This window comes from Oryzias melastigma, linkage group LG9 (genome assembly GCF_002922805.2).
Source record: "Oryzias melastigma strain HK-1 linkage group LG9, ASM292280v2, whole genome shotgun sequence".
In the NCBI taxonomy this organism is placed as follows: Eukaryota; Metazoa; Chordata; class Actinopteri; order Beloniformes; family Adrianichthyidae; genus Oryzias; species Oryzias melastigma.
Genome location: NC_050520.1, coordinates 24,391,232 through 24,408,923, shown reverse-complemented (window position 1 = coordinate 24,408,923; position 17,692 = coordinate 24,391,232). Strand labels below are relative to the sequence as shown.

Sequence of the window (17,692 nt, the reverse complement as noted above, 5' to 3'; positions counted from 1 at the left end):
TGCCACAAACTCATATCAACTGCATTTTTCATCTGCTGTTAATTCACCAAAATTTAAATAAAATAAAAAAATACTAAGAAATGCAATTTCAAGCTTATACATGTCCTTTATCGTGAGAAAAATGCTACAAGAGTATGCTAAAAAAAACAAAACCACAATTGTTATTGAAGTAGGTAATTAATAACCTAGTTATGTGACAGATTTTAGTGGTGTATATTACCTTAATTGAAGACGTATAAATAGATAAAAGCATAAACACAATTTGGTTGAAGCACATCACAAAATCAAAGAAATTCTATAATGTAAAGCTGAAATGCCTTGGGTTGCTTTACTTTTTACTTCACTCTAGTAAAGAAACTGTACAATGTAATTAAAATATTTTTATTTGCAGCTGCTTTTGATTGTTTTTTACCCTAAAAAACTTATTAAAAATACATAGTTGTTCCTTTTCTTCAAAAAATTAGCTTTGTGTTCGTGTTTTTATTATTATTACGCTATTAACTCATTTTTGACAGCTTAGGCGCGCGGTGCATGCTGGGAGCAGTCAGTTGGCCTTGGAAACATGGCGTCGCACTGACAGCCTGGTGACTCCGGTTCTTGTATCCAGGCATTGACTCAACGCCTCGGCTGGCAGCGAGGCTAATTACGACTTTATCTTCAAACCGGCGTTATGCGATTTCAGGAACTGCAGTTTTCCCCCTAAAAGGACTGTCGCTTCAACAGCGCGACGCAGTAGCGGATTTTAAACAAGTGTCACGCCCACTCTGTTCGGTAACGTTAAAACGGTTTCGTTAGCTCCGCTATTGCTAACCAAGCCAACCATCTAGCTAGCATCCGCTGTTCGCACTAGAATAATGCATTGTAAAGAGGACCTGCCACTCCTATTTGTTCGCTGCCTGTCTGTCTCCTGTTAGCTTGCAAACTGACACTGCGGTCTGTCTTGTCAGACCCCATTGTCAGATAAGACTGCAGCGGCAACAACAGTTATGTTCCGGGGCGCGAGCTGGCTGATTAGGGCGTTTCTGTCATTCTGTCACTGAATTTTTAATGTTCGACCCTTTCGGCATCATTGTTGGAGGAGAGAGCGATGGGCTCCGGGGCTGTGGATTCATCCCAGTGGCTTTCGGTGAAGGAGGAGACCATTTTTCTTCACGACGGACTCATTCGGGTCACCGATTTGGCCGAGCTCCCCAGTGAAATTGGAGTGTCAGAACAGGGGGACACCGAGCAAGAGGTGGGTTAAAATCATTTCCTGCTCACAGAGCCCGGGAGTGACTTAGGACAAACCACAAGTTGTGTTTCTCGTTTGTTTTTAATATGAACGCGCGTTTGTGCAGTCCACTGCACCACAGCCTCAGTATTAACAGCAGCACAGATGTATTCAACTTTCTTGATCCGCTTGTTATCGATTTAGCGTCAAGCTCGTCACTTTTATCTTCACACTTCCTCTTGAATTCTTCAAAATAGAAGCTTTTTGAACATAACTATTTTGCTTGACAATCAATGCAATTAACAATCTGTAAATAGAAAATTGCCTTTGAAATTATTATTTGTAAAGAGCTAAAACATATTTTTGCTTCTATAATTTGAATATATAACAATTTCAATATTTGTATTAATGCAATATCACTCCCCCTTTCCCCCCCAAGTATATCAATATAATTGATCAATTAAAGTTCTGTCTTTACCGATCAGTGAGACGGTAAATATTTATTAATCGAAAAAGCTCTTTTTACCATAATTTTCTTCGAACACTGTGTTCTTTACATCTTTCAAGTATTATATGTTTCATATTATAGAATTGACATTGTGGTAACACTACGTATAAGCATTTTAGATCACAAATTGTAGTTTGTGAGTATTATGTATATATTCTAAATATGAAACGGTTATTTAGTGTTATTTTACATGCTTAAAAGTGACATAAATCAGTTAAATACACATTTTTATGGTCAAGTTTGTCTAATCACTTACTTTATTTTCTGAAAAAATAAAAAATAAATGTTTCATATTGATGTTCAGGAATTCATCGAATGCATTAGTACTCGTCATGCCCTTTTATTTTGAAGGCACCATGAAAAACCGGAAGTGGCTCTAATAGATTTCCCTTCCTTGTTATTGTGCAGACAAAAACACATATATAGGTCAATTTCTTTACATTTTCTGTAGTTTCTATCTATCTAATCTATCAGCTTTTAGTAAAAATATTTGTTGTACATTGGAAAGAGTTATTTAAAGTCTGGTTTGAGTACATATTTGCATGTTTCCTTATGTTTTTTATAGTTGTAAATATATAAAGCCTTTTTGAAATAAGGTTAGCTCAGTTCAAAATCTTTTTTCCAATGAAGGGCACATTTCTTGATACTGGTCCTGTAAACATAAAGTAAATACATAGCTTCAGCTTTTACTTTCTTAGTGTGTTTCCAAAATACATTTCTTATAATCTAAAGTGAACGTTTTAAGACATTAGTATACATTGAGTTGCCTAGTTTAACTTTTTTTTTAAAATGTGGATTGTGCTGCATACTCAGCCGTTCAAACTTTATAATATGATGTATTTCTATGACAAAACCACTCATAACTAAATATTTGTACATCATGTTCAACCACTGTACACTGGAAAATGTTGTGGTCTTTGTAGTCATTAATGCCTGAGCTAGCATCATAATCGTGAATTATTTCTGGGTCGTGGGTCATGTTTTTAACTGGATAAATGCAGACGTGAAGAAAATGCATAACTGATTGTTTTTGCAGCATGTATAGTGGTGAGGGAATATATTGATCTGGTCACTGAAGGCAGCATTATCAGATGATGTTTTAATGGCTGCTGCAGTGGACTACTATATTGTTTTATGATATCAAATTAGACATAGTTGAATCATTTTGATGCTGTTAAATATAGTAATTGAATCTATTTAAAAAGAACAGTCATCAGGAAAGTATGTCAAAAATGTACTTGGCCAGAATAAATATAAACCTTGTGATATAAAGATATAATTAAGTCAAGTCAATGTAAAGGGAAAAAAGGAGTTCTGTATTTGTTTAACCAAAGAAATAAATAAAAAAGTTGCAATTATTCAACAGTTAGTATCAATTATTTGTGTATTTTTAATTATGTGAGGATGCTGATTGAGATGGATGATCTTTTCTCCAGACAAACAAGTACAAATATATACAACTTTTAAAACATTTTATTTTTTTTAGATGCATCACATTCTTGTCTTTCTGTGCCCAGCTTCCACACTGACTGGGCCATTTAGTGCTGTTTTTGTAGGTGTTTGGGCGCTGACTATTTTTATCCTGTGACACAGTGCTTTGCAGAGCAAAGGCGGAGACGGCCCAGCATCCAGCCAAGGCGTGTTACTGTAACATAAGCAGCATTTCTGAAATTGAATCAATACAAATTGTGCCTGCTAAATGGTATAATGGATCTTTTTTTTTCTTGTCTATGATTCATGGGCAATGGAGTGCAATCGATACTTGAAATGCTTCCTAAGTGCACGTGTGGCACATTTAGTTTTTTTTATTTGTTAGGAATTAGATTTAATGTGTGTGGCTATTTTTTTGTTTTTTACTACAATTGCTCCAAAAATTTCAATGAGACAGTTTATTATGTGGAAGTAGTTAATATATTTTACCAGTTCTGTGATGCAAATTTTATGAAGAAAAAACATATTTAAATTTTTTGCCTTTGTTTTTCAGTTTATTATAAGCCTAAAAAAAACAAATTAGCATAATTTAAGAAAAGCCTATTCAGCTGAAACTGAGACATATTTCTTTCATAATAAAAAGTTTGCATACTAATACTTCAGCTGACTCCTCCAAGTGCTTATTGTTACTCAAGATTGACATTTCACAGAAATATATATTTTTTCAAAATTTTTATTGTGTTTCAAACCCTACAGAAGTTAATATATATATTTTTTCTGTTCTATAGATTCTAACATTTGAAACCAAGAACCCAGTCGAACTTGCGGAGCGTCTTCGTGCAGTCTGTGGGAATCAGAGCAATGCATACGCCCGTCTACTGGAGTACCGCCTCAACGCTCTGCGTGGCCTGTGGGGGGCGCAGCGGCAACTGGCTTTGGAGGAGCAGCAGGAACGCGAGGGAACGGGAGGGGCTGATGAGGAGACCTTAGCCTTGCTCAAAAGACAAGGTCTGCTCCAGCAACCTGAGCAGGCTCCCTTCACTTCCCGTGTCGGCCTGCTGTTAGTCTTCCCCCTCCTTCAGTCCCAAACTCGCAGCGACCCGGCGCTCTGCGGGGTCACCGCCGAAGTCCTCCTCTCCTGCCTGCGGGACTGCCAACCTCTCAGCCTCAGCAAAGAACCCTCCGACTGTCTCAATGGGCTGGAGGCACTGCTGTGCTCCTGGCTGGAAGATGGCTCTCAGGAGTCTGGCCAGCCTCATGGGCAGACGCGTCCACAGGTTCTCCACACACAGAGACAGAGGGAAAATGCTGCTGCTGCTCTAGTGGCTCTCGCATGTGCCAGGTGAGATTCTATTCTTAGTGTCGGGCTTCACTGGTTTTAAGATCTGCAGAAAAACATTTGTCCTTGAGCTAATGATATTTTGAAAGGGTTGTCCAAACAAATACTTTCCCTGGATGTCATTGCCTGCACCAGCTGAGCACCATGGGAAAATATGATGTAAAGTAAAAAAAAACGTTTAAAAATAAGTTTGTAATAAGAGTGGGTTTTTAAAACATGCAAGCTCCTCATTGGTTTCCGTCCTGACTGTCTTCTGCTGTGTTAATATACTGTAACCGGCTGTCATTGTATTACAATAATAAAGACAGAAAGAACTATCAGGTTAGGTCTTCTTTCACTGTGGTTTTACTTTTTCCACTTGTGACTTTAAGCAGACCTTCCTGTTCTGTGCACAGAGTTTTGTTCTCAACTAAACTAGTAGCATTTATTGGTATATTGCTAAAAAGCAAAGCTATGTTTGTGTCTCACAGAATACAAAGGGTTTTTTTTTATCCAGAAAGACTAAGCTGCATTTGACTTTTCTTTATTTGTACATTTAGTGGTGACAGCTGACCTTGACTTGTCAGAACCAGAACATTCTCTGCTCTTTGTTCTGCCTCATTTGAGCCTGAGTGCTCTTTGTTGTTGGGATCTGTCCTGCTATGGTGCAGTTTCACCCACAGCGGCAGCTCATTTAAAAGCAATGAACTTTACGCCCCGTGACCTCTCATGGCGGTGTTGTCTAGAAAACCTAAACACGAATGGGTTTGTTGTGCTGTACTGACATTCTTTAAATTTTTATGTCATTTTCTTTTGTTTTTTTTAAGTCACAGAATGCTACAAAGAAAAATATTACACAAGTCAAACTCTGTAATTTACCCCCCTCTGATTGAATTGAGTGAAAAAAATAAAACTGCATGCAGCCAGAGTTGTCATTCTATATCAACCATTTACTTTTTTCCATTGAAAACCACACCCGTCTGATTTGTTTTTTTGTGGAAAGCAGAAATGATAAATATTCAGTGGATTAGTTCCAGTCACATTTTGCTCTGAAGCCTAATGTTTTGCTAAACACTATTTTTCAGGGGTTCACTGAAGACCTTCATTCACACAGTTCACCTGCTGCAGAAACAAACAGACCTGGGCCAACTTCCTGTGGCAGATGTCCTTTACAGGTGAACTTTTAGTTTACCAGAAAGTCAAACGTTTGTGTGTTGTTTTTTATTTTCTTTATAGAAGTAATAAACTCTTTCTAAATGTCTTGTGAAAGACTTTTGCTCCTGGAAGGAGGTCCTGGCTCTCCCTCCTGTCTTTTGGGCGGGAAGCACAGTGTATCGTGGGGGTTTGAAGACATGCTGCCCACCCCTGATAATTCTGCTGGAGCAGCTGAAGCAAAAGGTAACACCCTTTGGATGAGACCTCACAAACTGTAATGGTAAAATTAAGAAGCTAGACTCTTATCTGCTTGAACATTTTCTCCATTCGTTGGGTCTTAGCAGGGCTGATTATCTTAAAGTAAGCAAACCACTTCTGGATTTTCATCTGTTTAAATACTTTTAGGACAAAAAAAGAAATCAGAAAAAGTCAGTTTTCGAGTGAGAGTTGTGGTTCAACTTATGAATCATGCAATCTCTCCATTCTTATCCCTGTTTTTCCATGTATATATCTTCTGAAGAATTTTGATGTTATGTTTTTTTGTCGTATTGTTTTGGTATTGTCTTACAGATACAGACCTTGGGCGCTGTCTTGCCACAGATGGGCTATATCTATACACCACCAATTCCTCTGGGAGAGGACTCAGCAAGCTGGGCTCTGGTTTACATGGGACATTGAGGTAAGGTTACAATCTTTCCAATTTGCATGTCTTCGTTTGCAGTAATCCATGGATTCCACAGAGAAGGACAGAGGAGTTTCCTTGCGTTTATTATTCAGTTGCACCTTATTCTTCTAAAAAAAACTGTTTCATTCACATCATTGTCTATAAAGTAAAATATGTTCCCTAAATATTATTTTTTTTACATTTATTTATATAAAAAAAAACCCTTGAAGAAAACATTGCTTTAAAAAATATACATGAGGAGAATATGTGTTTTTCTGCAGCTTCACAACAGAAGTCATCTGCAGGAAACTGCTTTGCTGTTGGCTTGTAACAGGGTCAGCTGCTGCCCCTCCACACTGAACACTTTCTGAACACTTGCTGCATGAGAGTTGACAGACCCTGTTGTCATTGGGAGAATTCATGATTCTGATAAATTAATCCAACTGGTGGAATAAAAAAAAAGATAAAAATATTTATTAATGTAGTCACCGCAATGAGTTATTGAAAAGTGAGTGGACATGCAGACTTAAAAAAGAAATACAAATATTAATACAAAGATATTTATGAACTTGACCTGAAGTAGGGATCAAATGACACTGAGCGTTTATGTCTAAGATCAGTTAGAAGGGAAGTAGATCTCAAAAGAGGACCTGCTTATGCACTTTTCCAAATATACTTGAAAGATGCAGAGAAGACAACTGGAAAGAAGAGAGAAGTGACAGGAAGGGGGAGAGACTTAAGGCATTTGGGGAACCACAGGCCATTATCTCATCAGCACAGACCAATTGAGAACTTTTCTGTTTTTTTCCAAGGTTTTTCTTTAACACAAGTTCAGTAAAGTTTTAGCTTTGTAAAATGTCAAAGTAATTCAGACTTTTTAGTTATGTTAGTAAAGTAAATGTTGTAACTTCGGTCTCTGTTTTTTTTAAGGGGGTTTGTTTATTGCCGTAATGAAGAACTGGAGCCTGGCTGGGTAGTGTTCAGCTGTGGACGCCTCCTCCATCGCCCCTCTTCCTTTGATGCTAAGCCTCATCATCTCTGTCAAGTTGTTGATCCTTTCACCCTTCAGGTACTGCCTCTTTAACTTCTACTTTATTTAATTCTTTAGGTCATAAGTTTGATATTAAATATCTACACAATTCATTAAAAAAATGTCTTTCAACATTGTTCCCTAAACCTTAATATATTATGGAATTGTCTTTTTTTATGATTTCTAATTTTTTCTCTATTATTTTCAATGTGTTTTTTGTGTCTAGGTGTGTCAGATTGTAGCCATGCCAGCGCATCACTTCCCCGTGGGCAGCAGCATGACCACGCTGCACCTCTGCTCAGACGGAACTTACCTGTACTGGGTCTGGTCTCCAGCGAGCCTGAACGAGAAGACACAGAGAGGCCACTCGGTCTTCATGGATGTCTTTCACCTTTCCGTGAGCGCTACACTTAATTGTTTATTACAAATGTTAAGCTGAACTTGGATTGTCTGCAGCACTGTTCATTTTTGTTTTCTCTTTATGACACAGACACAGACGGGGTTGTGTGTGGCAGACATCTTGCAGGAAAGGGTTATTCTTACTCGCAAAGAGGGCGAGTCTTCCAAGTGCTTGAATGAACTTCTCCTGAGTCGAATGTCGCGCTTCCGGGCCTCCCATTCTGCCACATTGGCCGCTCTTACAGGCTCTGCAATCACAAACACAGTCAAAGAGGAACAGTCTGGTAATGGTAGATACATTTTATTTGCAAATAAAATAAAAAAAAAATGTATTACTTTCACTGTATTTCATTGTGAATTTTTCTTTTTTTTGTTGTGTTTCAATAGCTGTCAACACCAGCTGTGGACTCCCCCTGAAGACTCTGAGAAAAACCCCAATGTATGTGTGTGGAACTTATCTAGTAATGCTGGTCTCGCCTCCTGGTGTCTCTGGGAGTTCTGCCACCCGCTCTCTGTTTGGAGGTACCAGCAGCCTGTCCTCACTGAAAAGTAAGTGCACTCACAGATGCCTTCTCCTCGCTCCCATAAAACAAAGAAAAACAGAAATCTGAAACTGTTTTCACGTGTTTTGGATAAACTAAGGATCATATAGCTTTGTAATATGGTGTCATTTGTGTTTAACTGTTGTCTTTTCTTAAGTTTTGGCTTCCAGCCTGGTCTTTAACCTGGTCGATGGTCAGTTCAGCAGCCGTGCAGACCTCATCGATGCTCCTGGCAGTTCTCTGGGCAGAGGAGCTCAGGTGGCAGGACTTGGTATGATCTGATTTGTCTTAATTAACAAAAATCCATATCTAAAAATTGCTATTGCAGCAAAATCATGGTTTTTTATTTACGTTTATAGGAGCTTGTTATGATGCACTAAACAACTTGATCTGGACCTGCTCCAGTGATTACATTGATCAGTGGTGCAATCCTGGAAACCAAGCGTTTCATCATGTGTGCCATAGACTCGGTGTTAGCCATCTCATCAAAGAACCCAAAGGTAAAGCTTAAACCGACTCTCTGCGTTCATCCTGTTATTCTATGAAGGCAGAAACCTCATCGTTTGTGCATCACGTCTTTTCACAGAGGAAACTGTGGCTACTGGCGACGTGGTCAATCAGCTGCTTCATCATGTAGGTGCTATGTGCATCCACCAACTCAACCTGCTGGCAGCTAGCAGCAACAGCTTGCCTCTGGGTGCCCTGCTGGGCAAACAACACCCCATCGAGGCCTGTCACTTCAGCAGCATCTGTGACATCATGGAGAGGGCCATGGTGAATGGAGACACCTGCATCATCCGCTGCATCCTGGTGGTTTTCCAGGTTTGTTTCAGACAATCGAATCACACTTGGGATCTTTTCATGAATTGATTGGTAATCCCTTTTATGATTTTTTGCTTTTCAGGTGGTGTTTCGATTTTTTAACCCTCAGTCGGAGCAGAATAAAGACAGTGTGCGGCGGTCTGGTCTGCTCCTGTGGCAGCTCCTCATGGCTCCAGTGGATCAGATAGGAACGGAGATTCAGAGGGAGGTGTGCTTGGCCATCAGGTATGTTAATTCTAATAGATCAGATGTTTGTCTCAACTTTGTGTCTAACTTGCTTTCATGGTTGTTATCTATCTTTAAACCTGTATAAATATTGTTTTTATAGCTCAGGCCTCAATATTTTATACCAAGGGGAGGCGGAACTCAATAAACTCCTGAAGCTTGTTCTAACTGAAGGTAAAAAATAAGAAATATTGTATTTTTTTCAACAAACCAGATATGGTTGCAGTGAAGTCTCATCAGTCAGATTTTGCATTTGATATCATCAGGTGAGAGGAACAGCGGTCTTTCTCAGCTTCGGGATGTTATCCTCACCAACCTGTCAGGGCAGCTGCAGAAGAACCGCTTCGGGAGTGAAGAAGATGACCACTACATGTACGCGGTCGCACATCTCAACTCTTCATTCTTTGCAGATGTTTACAGGGATTTTATTCTGTCATTTTGCAGATTAAATGATGAGCTGCTGCACTGTATCCTCAAAACTGTAGTACGAGAATCCTGCCTCCTCATCACCAAATGTCAGACTGTTGCCAGAGATGACTTCCAAAAGCTGCTCTCCACTGTACCAGTATGGGTTTCTGTTCAGCAGTCCTCTAAAGATCACATGCTCTATTTTAATTATGAAAGTTTTAATAGTGGTCTCTCTTTTAAGGTGGTCTCGCCTAGTCTGCGCTACCTCATGGCTGTTCAAAACCACCTCCTCAGTAACTCTATTCTTATCCGTCCGGATGATAATGACGACAGTGACAGCTCCCTACAAGGGGAAACAATGAAGGTACAGGTAAACATCCCCTTTAAATACCCCTACCTCACTGCACGTGTTTGTCTTTGAAATTTCCCGGATTTTGACTGTTTGGAAATCTTGGAGGCAGTGTTACGCAAGTTTGGGCCTTTTCCCAATGTGTTCTATTCAGGAACTGCAGAGCAGCATCCTCTCCCTGGCCACCAAAGTCCTGGTGGGATGTGATGAAGTCCTGGAGACCCTGCAGCAAGTGACCACAACTCTGATTAACAGCGAAATACATGACAGAGAGACCAGGTGAACCTGTTAATGTAATCTTTTATAAACACTTTCTGTTACATTTGAATGTTGCTATGGCAAAATATTGAGTGTTTTATAATATAAATGCCATCTTTAACTAATAACCAGATTATCTAACATATTTCTCTGTTTTCTGGCTCAATTGGACTGCATTAATATTATGTTGATCAGCTCTATAAATAAAAAAAGTTATAAACAATTCTAATCTGGCATATATTTTCTTTTTTTTCTCTTGTAATTGCTATTTCTAAAGTTATATTGTTTCATTTTTTGCCTTTTTTTTATAGGTTGAAAGGCTTGGAACAGGTCACCAAAGCCACCATGCTTGGACATTTGTTACCTGTGTTGCTCACATCTTTGATGCACCCCAACTTGCAGACCCTAACACTCGCCGATGCTCTCATGCCTCAGCTGGTGCAGCTGGTGCTCTACACCAGCCAGGTTGGTTTGTTTCCAACATATTTGGAGTAAAAAAAGAAAAGAAAAAGATTGGGTAGGTGTTGATTTTCTCTCTGTTTTTCAGACTGCTCTGTTGCTTAAGACTCAATCCCCACTTTTCACTGATGAGGCTCAACCGGCGGGTGGTTGTTTAGGGCAAGGAACCAAAACATATAATGCTGATGAAAAGTAGGTATTTTTTTTTTTCACCAAATTTAGAAAAAACTAATACAATTTGATTGCATATTAGCCATTTAGTGTAATGATAACTTTGACTGTGGGATTGCATGTCAAGTTTAAACTGCTGGTGTCTATCAGAAGCTAATTTATGCAAATGTGACGTCTCTTATCAACAAATCATCAAACCAAGAATTCTCGACGAACGCGAGGAGCCAGGCTTCCTGACCGGACTGAAAATCCCCGCTCCATGGGCTGCTGGAAAAACCGTAGAGACTGTCCATCCAGTTAGAGATAATTACAAGTTCAAGGAGACGGTGCACATCCCCGGAGCCCGCTGCCTCTACCTTCGCTTCGATTCGCGCTGCTCCTCGCAGTACGACTATGACAAGGTAATTTCAATTTACCCAAAACATTCCAACATTTTCATTACGTTTTGTGCAATTCCTTAAGTGTAAGCTCACCATCTCATATTTTAGCTGGTCATCTATGCTGGACCCAACACCAATAGTCGTAAAGTAGCAGAATACGGAGGCAACACTCTGGGCTATGGCAGTCGTAGTGTTTTAGGGACAGGATGGCCAAAAGATCTTGTAAAGGTAATAATGGCTCAGAAAATATGCAAACTATAAAACCATTCTGCTAAAAGTCTCATTGTTTTGTATTATTTTTTTGTTTTTGAAAGGTTGAGGGAGACACTGTTACATTTTCTTTTGAGATGAGGAGTGGTCGCGAGCACAACACCCCTGATAAAGCCATGTGGGGGTTCTCCTGCACTGTCAGAGCACAGGTAGACCCCTTTTTATCTTCAGTCGCAGCTGACATCCGCGGAAGGATTTGATATCTTTCTAATCTTTGATTTTTGCTGTCAGGAGTCCTCTGAGGATGTCTCTGGAGGCCTCCCTTTCCTCGCCGACCTTGCACTTGGTCTGTCAGTGCTGGCTTGCTCGATGCTCCGCATTCTGTACAACGGCCCAGAGGTGACAAGAGAGGAGGAGGCTTGCCACGATTTGCTTTGCTCGAAGCTGCTGCAAAGGTGAGGAACGAGAAAAAGCTCAACATTGCATCCCGGTCACTGTTATGGCGCAGAAAGTTTTTGAAGAAATCCCTTTTTTCTGTTTTTCTTTCTCAGGTGTCAGTGGCAGGTTGAAGCAAATGGTGCTATTTCTCCTGCTCTCACACCTAGCCCTTCACCCCTACCACTCACAATCGAAGAGGACAGAGAGTTCACCTACCCGTCTGATGTGCTCATCCCACCACCAGGCCTTATGCCTGGCACCTACTTTGACCTACCTCGCATCCGCCTTCCACCTGGCATCATGTGTAGGCTGAGAGAAGTGTCTGGAAGGGCTCGACCGCAGTTCCGCCCGAGCATCAAGTAAGACGCTGCGTCTGTAACACCATTAGAATCCATGAAAGGGTTGTACTTCATCTGCGTTACGTTTATCCTGTGTGGCCAATGTGACCTGCAGATTTATACTTTCTGAAACAAGAAGTTTGGAAAAATAAGAGAAGTGCTTTTTAACAGAAAAAACAGATTAAGAAGTCCTAACAGGTTAACATGGCATGCTTTAAAACAGGATAAGTCAGCTAGTCTTTTATATGGCTTAATGCCTTTTTGATATCACTAATATTTATATTTTATTGGATTTTTTACTCTGCTTTTTTCTCATTTAAAATTCTTCATTTTCTGACATTTGGGGATTGGGGGGATTTTGTGAATGCTGTGGAGCATTCACACTATAGTGATCCATTTTTCTTCTGTACGTTTTTTTGTCCATCCATAGCTCTTCAACCTCTTCAGCTATTCAGCTCATTCAGCTATTAAAATATTCACCTCTTTTAGGAGATGGGTGCTCGAAAGTCTGAACTTAATAACTCTTCAACTTTTTAAACAATTCAACCAACTAGTGCTTTTGTAACTCTTTTGTCTGTTTGAGCTGTTGGCATTATGCTAGTTTTTAAAATTGTTTTGACATTTACCAAGCATTTTAAGACTATTTTGGAGTTAAGCTAATATTTCAGCAACATGCTAGCTGTTTTGGCTAACTTAGGCTTTTTTAGTTTTTTAGGCAAATTTGGAGTTTTGGTTTGCTGTCAACTTTAGCAATTTAAGCTATCAACTTAAGCGATTTCAGTTATGAACTTTTCCGATTTCAGCTACTAACCTCAGCGTTTTCCGCTATTAACTTCAGTGTTTTCAGCCATCAACTTTGGCGATTTCAGCTATCAATTTCGGCATCTTCAACTATCATCAATAGCATCTCCAGCGGCCAAATTCAGTTTACAGAATTAACACTAGCATTATTGCAGGTAATACTATGTATCTAGTTCATTTTAAATTTGTTGCAGAAATTAAAAAAATGTGGGGGAAAAATGTAAAAAAAACAAAAAAAACAGCAACAAAACGACAATTTTCTTCCCTATCTGTGTACACTATCCACACGATTTCTTGTGTGTTATTTCAACTATATTTTATCAGTTCAATGTCCCACTTTTTGTTTTACTTAAGGGAGGTGATTCGGCCGGATGTCATGGAGGAGGTGATCGTATCCTGTGTCATAAAACATCTAAGCCTGGTTGATGCTCTACAGTCACTCGTCAACTATCAGTATCGGGAAGATCATGCAGAGGAGTATGACCTGGTCTGTAAGATCATGGCTGAGACCTTCAAGAAGATCAATGCGATGGAGCGTCAGCTGCAGGTAAGCTTACACTGCACACAAAACATTCTGAATATAATTTTGCCAAAAGTACAGATTAGTTTGTCGTTGATCAGAATATTTGAATTTTGTTGAGGAAAAAAGAGCTCCTGATTTTTAGAGATGTTTTGATGACTAAACCTGGTTCCAATTGTCTCCTCTATTGGTCAGAGTGTCGCAGAGCTGGAACAGAAGTGGCAGAATGAAGTGGACGAGGCGCAGCAAGGAAAGCTGGAGAACAACACCCCCTTTTTTCATGACTACCACTTCTTCGAGGTGCTCTATCACACATACATTTACAGTTTTTTTTCTAGTTTTCGTTTATTTAAGAGCTCTCGTCTTTTTTTTTCTATCCTCCAGAACAAAATGAAGGAGCTGGAGTTGCTCTGTTCCCTGAAGGAGGTTCCCTTGGATTTTAATGACTTAGAAAATGTTGTTCTCGCACTGAGGTTTGTAATAGAACAAGATCTAAAGCCAAGCTCTCTGACCCACTCTGTGGTTTTAACACACTGCTCCTCCGCTCACAGGGAGAAGTTCTTCCAGGAGGTAAATATGGCTCACATCAAAGACAGCACCCCTCTTGCCAAAACGAAAACACTAGTTAGGAGTCTGATGAACCGCTCTGAGCTGCTTCTCCATGTTACCATCGCTCCACACTGCAGAAGCCTAACCAGCACACCTGCTGGTACATCAGGTACAGGTGAGCATTTGATTTTACACATTTTGATATGTAAATTTTTCAAATATAGTTAGGGGTTTATAGAAGTATTAGCTGCTAGTTAACCAAATGAAGTGTCCTCCAAACTGTCTTGTTTTTTGTTCCAGCATCTAAGTCAGTGTCAGATGCCAAAACAGTGATTCCTATGGTCAAGCAGCCCGTCTTCTTGCGCAGTATGTCAGCTCCTTCTGATTTGGAGATGATTGCTAGCCAAGACTTGGAGTTTACACATGCGCCTCAAAGGTATTCTTGTTTATTTCTCTTTCATAGACAGGATGTTAGGGGTTACTACATAAATTGTATTTTTGATCACTTTTTTATTGTCTATTATCAGAAGGCGACACCACCCGACCAGCCACCGCAGCAGCTCCTTCACCCTGCTGCAGTCTCTAGCCGTGGAGGACAGCAGAGACAAGCCAACCTATAGTGTGCTGCTGGGACAGCTCTTTGCATTTATTGGAACTTCACCTGATCAAGCTGTATGCATTTTTGCTTTTTTTCTTCAGTTGAAAATAAGTGTTTTAAAAGTTTTTAAGACGTCTTTTTTTCTTTTTTTCTCTGCACTCGTGTCTGTAGGTGTCGAGCAGCAGCTTTCTGTCAGCTGCACAGACGCGCTGGAGACGAGGAAGCACCCGCAAACAAGCACTCGTTCACATGAGGGAGTTGCTCACTGCTGCTGTAAAAGTGGGTGGGGTCACGCATCTTGTGGGGCCTGTCACAATGGTGCTGCAAGGGGGTCCAAGGTATGAAAAGCTTTCCAAATTGAGGGAAATTGGGTTTATTTTAGTACAGTTCTTTAAGGGTTTGTTGTTGTTGTGCTGTTGTTGCAGAACGGAGGAGCTGACCTGTGGAGGGATGGTAGAGCAGGTGCAGGAGGCCTTTGGAGAGACCATGACATCTGTGGTGTCATTGTGTGCTCGCTACCCTATTGCTTGTGCCAACAGTATCGGCTTGCTTTGCACAATTCCATACACCAGGTAAACACCTCAAATGAGCCGTACTCTCACAAGACCATACCGCTTCAAACTGGAATATTTCAAACGTTTTTGTGTGTTTGTTGTAGGTGCGAGGAACAGTGCCTTGTTCGAAGTGGTCTCGTTCAGCTGTTGGACAGCTTGTGTAGCTTAAGCGGTCAGAGAGAGTGCAGCTCAAACGAGAAACAAACCAAGAAGCAGAAGGTGGCTACGATGGCTTGGGCCGCCTTTCAGGTGCTAGCTAACCGATGCATCGAGTGGGAGAAGGTGGAAGGTAGGAAATGTCTGGAACCTCACACTAACATTTTTTGTGTGTTTTAATTTATGTGGGATTTTTTAAAGAATTAGTTATTAATTTGTTTTTTTTTTCTTTTGAAAGGTGGTTCCACAGATGCAGTTCATTCTGGCCTGGCAAGGCAGGTGTCCAGCCTGCTAACCAATCACCTGGCCAGAGCAACAGAGTGCTGTGGGAATCAGGCAGCTGGAAATGATGCTTTGCAGGATGTGCTAAGTCTCCTCAATGATCTCTCAAGGTAAATTTTGATTGTGTTTAAATATTAGACTCATGTCCGCCATTATACCAAATGTATACACTAATGTGTATTTTTTAATTGCTTTTCCCTTCCAGGAGCCACATAGGGAAGGCGATCCTAAGCCAGCCTGCTTGTGTTTCAAAGCTTCTGTCTCTTCTGCTCGATCAGAGACCGTCTCCAAAGCTTGTCCTTATCATCCTGCAGCTCTGTCGTGCTGCCTTGCCTCTCATGAGTGTGGAGGACTGTGGTAATGTAGCTCTGCCATCATGGAGCTACTCGATAAACACCCTCGATTCCGAGCAGCCAGATGCTAACGACCCAGCCTCACGGATAGCTGCCTTACTGTTGGCAAAGCTGGCAGATTACGTTGTACCCGGTATGTCTTACTTATGTACTAATTTTTTTTTTTTTAATTAACTAAAAATATCAGTTTTAAAAATGCTAAATTATGCAGTCTGTTGGTTATGCTTTCCAGTTATAGATAATAATACGTTCGTTTTTGCCAGGTTGTCAGACCCTTCTCTCCCCGAGCTTCTCTGAGCCAGACACCAGCCTGTCCCGAGCCACTTCCAAAGGAGCCATTAAGTCTGAGGATGCTGGGGAGGAAGCAGAGGCAGTCGATGGTAAACTGTCAATTTTTATCCACAAGCGAGAAGATCAGTCATCTCATGAGGTTCTACAGCCACTTCTGAGGTACAAATTCCCCTGATAACCTTGTTTGAAATGCATATTTCCAAGAATAGCCCGGTCTTTATATTCATAAATTCGCTCATTCTATAAAATGCAGCAGCTCTGAGGGGCGTCCCTTTAGACTTGGCACTGGGGCAAACATGGAAAAGGTGGTGAAGATGGACAGAGATATGACGAAGGTATGAGGCTAAAAAAAAGGGGGTTAAAAAACAAAAGATGTTTACACTCTTTATATGAAAGCAAGCATTTCCTTTAGCTGAGAGTTGTCCTAATTCCAACCTCCCCTAGAATGGGTGCTGTGAGGTGGTCACAGAAGAAGCATCTGCTGCCCTGCGGAAGGCTAACAAGTGGGCTCAGTCTGGACTGATAGTTAGCGTTGGTCCACCTGTAGAGGCTTTGGCTCAAGAGACTGCAGGAGGCATAACCGCCGGAGACAAGAAGAAAACCACACAGACTGTTGTTTGTAGGGACAGGAATGCTGAGTTAGCCAGGTAACATTTCAAAAATTGAAAAGAAAAAGGGTTTTACACAGAGAACCCCCCTGAAAGTCACCATATTTTGGTAAATCTGGTTGTAACATTTCCTCTTTTGGTCTTCCTTGAATAGGTCAGATCCTGTCCGGCCATTTATAAGTGGCCATGTGGCTAACAGTATGGCTGCGGAGGTTATTGCACTCCTGCACAGTTTGCTGACTGCTCCAGAGTCCAACACTGCACAAATCTGGACAAGCACTGTGGAAAAAGTAAGCCTTTGACTTACTCACATCACAGTTAAGAAGCTGATATATCCTTCCGTTTCCATAAATGACTTTGAATTTTATATATATTTTTTGGGCCTCTTCTACAGATGTGGTTAAACAATGCATTTGTGTTCTTTGTTAGGTGCTGTCACGCGCACTGATGTTTATCCCTCAGCTGGGGAAGTATGCAGAGAGCATTTTAGAAAATGGCAGCAGCAGTGGCAGAAGGCTGGCTAAACTGCAAGCTATTGGCAGACAAGCTGTTGCCGCTCTCTGTGCGCTCGGAGGCTTCAAAGAAACTATTAAGATTGGCTCTGAGGTCCAGGTCAGTAATGGGAAATAAAATGTGGTTTTGTTTCTAAATAATGTGTTAATTAT

The 17,692-nt window shown here is 40.5% G+C and overlaps 1 protein-coding gene across 8 annotated transcripts in view; it reads left to right on the top strand.

Moving 5' to 3' along the window:
* The first annotated feature begins 546 nt into the window (after window positions 1-546).
* LOC112148338 (probable E3 ubiquitin-protein ligase HECTD4) overlaps window positions 547-17,692 on the top strand; it is a 33,480-nt gene continuing 16,334 nt past the window's right edge. For 2 of the 8 annotated variants that reach the window (XM_024275396.2, XM_024275391.2), the window contains exons 1-41: window positions 547-1,234; window positions 3,938-4,491; window positions 5,553-5,642; window positions 5,738-5,865; window positions 6,193-6,301; window positions 7,217-7,355; window positions 7,543-7,713; window positions 7,807-8,005; window positions 8,103-8,264; window positions 8,415-8,528; window positions 8,617-8,757; window positions 8,844-9,079; window positions 9,162-9,304; window positions 9,408-9,478; window positions 9,571-9,676; window positions 9,749-9,869; window positions 9,954-10,082; window positions 10,216-10,340; window positions 10,631-10,784; window positions 10,867-10,970; window positions 11,152-11,350; window positions 11,438-11,557; window positions 11,644-11,748; window positions 11,831-11,994; window positions 12,091-12,336; window positions 13,471-13,663; window positions 13,832-13,936; window positions 14,021-14,109; window positions 14,188-14,360; window positions 14,486-14,621; window positions 14,713-14,857; window positions 14,955-15,121; window positions 15,209-15,355; window positions 15,442-15,626; window positions 15,732-15,885; window positions 15,981-16,261; window positions 16,392-16,578; window positions 16,673-16,754; window positions 16,864-17,066; window positions 17,182-17,317; window positions 17,457-17,639. In XM_024275396.2, coding sequence (XP_024131164.1) covers window positions 1,088-1,234; window positions 3,938-4,491; window positions 5,553-5,642; window positions 5,738-5,865; window positions 6,193-6,301; window positions 7,217-7,355; window positions 7,543-7,713; window positions 7,807-8,005; window positions 8,103-8,264; window positions 8,415-8,528; window positions 8,617-8,757; window positions 8,844-9,079; window positions 9,162-9,304; window positions 9,408-9,478; window positions 9,571-9,676; window positions 9,749-9,869; window positions 9,954-10,082; window positions 10,216-10,340; window positions 10,631-10,784; window positions 10,867-10,970; window positions 11,152-11,350; window positions 11,438-11,557; window positions 11,644-11,748; window positions 11,831-11,994; window positions 12,091-12,336; window positions 13,471-13,663; window positions 13,832-13,936; window positions 14,021-14,109; window positions 14,188-14,360; window positions 14,486-14,621; window positions 14,713-14,857; window positions 14,955-15,121; window positions 15,209-15,355; window positions 15,442-15,626; window positions 15,732-15,885; window positions 15,981-16,261; window positions 16,392-16,578; window positions 16,673-16,754; window positions 16,864-17,066; window positions 17,182-17,317; window positions 17,457-17,639 — 6,543 coding nt within the window. In that variant the 5' untranslated portion in view covers window positions 547-1,087. The remainder of the gene's footprint in view (window positions 1,235-3,937; window positions 4,492-5,552; window positions 5,643-5,737; window positions 5,866-6,192; window positions 6,302-7,216; window positions 7,356-7,542; window positions 7,714-7,806; window positions 8,006-8,102; window positions 8,265-8,414; window positions 8,529-8,616; window positions 8,758-8,843; window positions 9,080-9,161; window positions 9,305-9,407; window positions 9,479-9,570; window positions 9,677-9,748; window positions 9,870-9,953; window positions 10,083-10,215; window positions 10,341-10,630; window positions 10,785-10,866; window positions 10,971-11,151; window positions 11,351-11,437; window positions 11,558-11,643; window positions 11,749-11,830; window positions 11,995-12,090; window positions 12,337-13,470; window positions 13,664-13,831; window positions 13,937-14,020; window positions 14,110-14,187; window positions 14,361-14,485; window positions 14,622-14,712; window positions 14,858-14,954; window positions 15,122-15,208; window positions 15,356-15,441; window positions 15,627-15,731; window positions 15,886-15,980; window positions 16,262-16,391; window positions 16,579-16,672; window positions 16,755-16,863; window positions 17,067-17,181; window positions 17,318-17,456; window positions 17,640-17,692) is intronic. The other 6 variants (XM_024275397.2, XM_024275395.2, XM_024275398.2 and 3 more) reach the window with 6 other exon arrangements.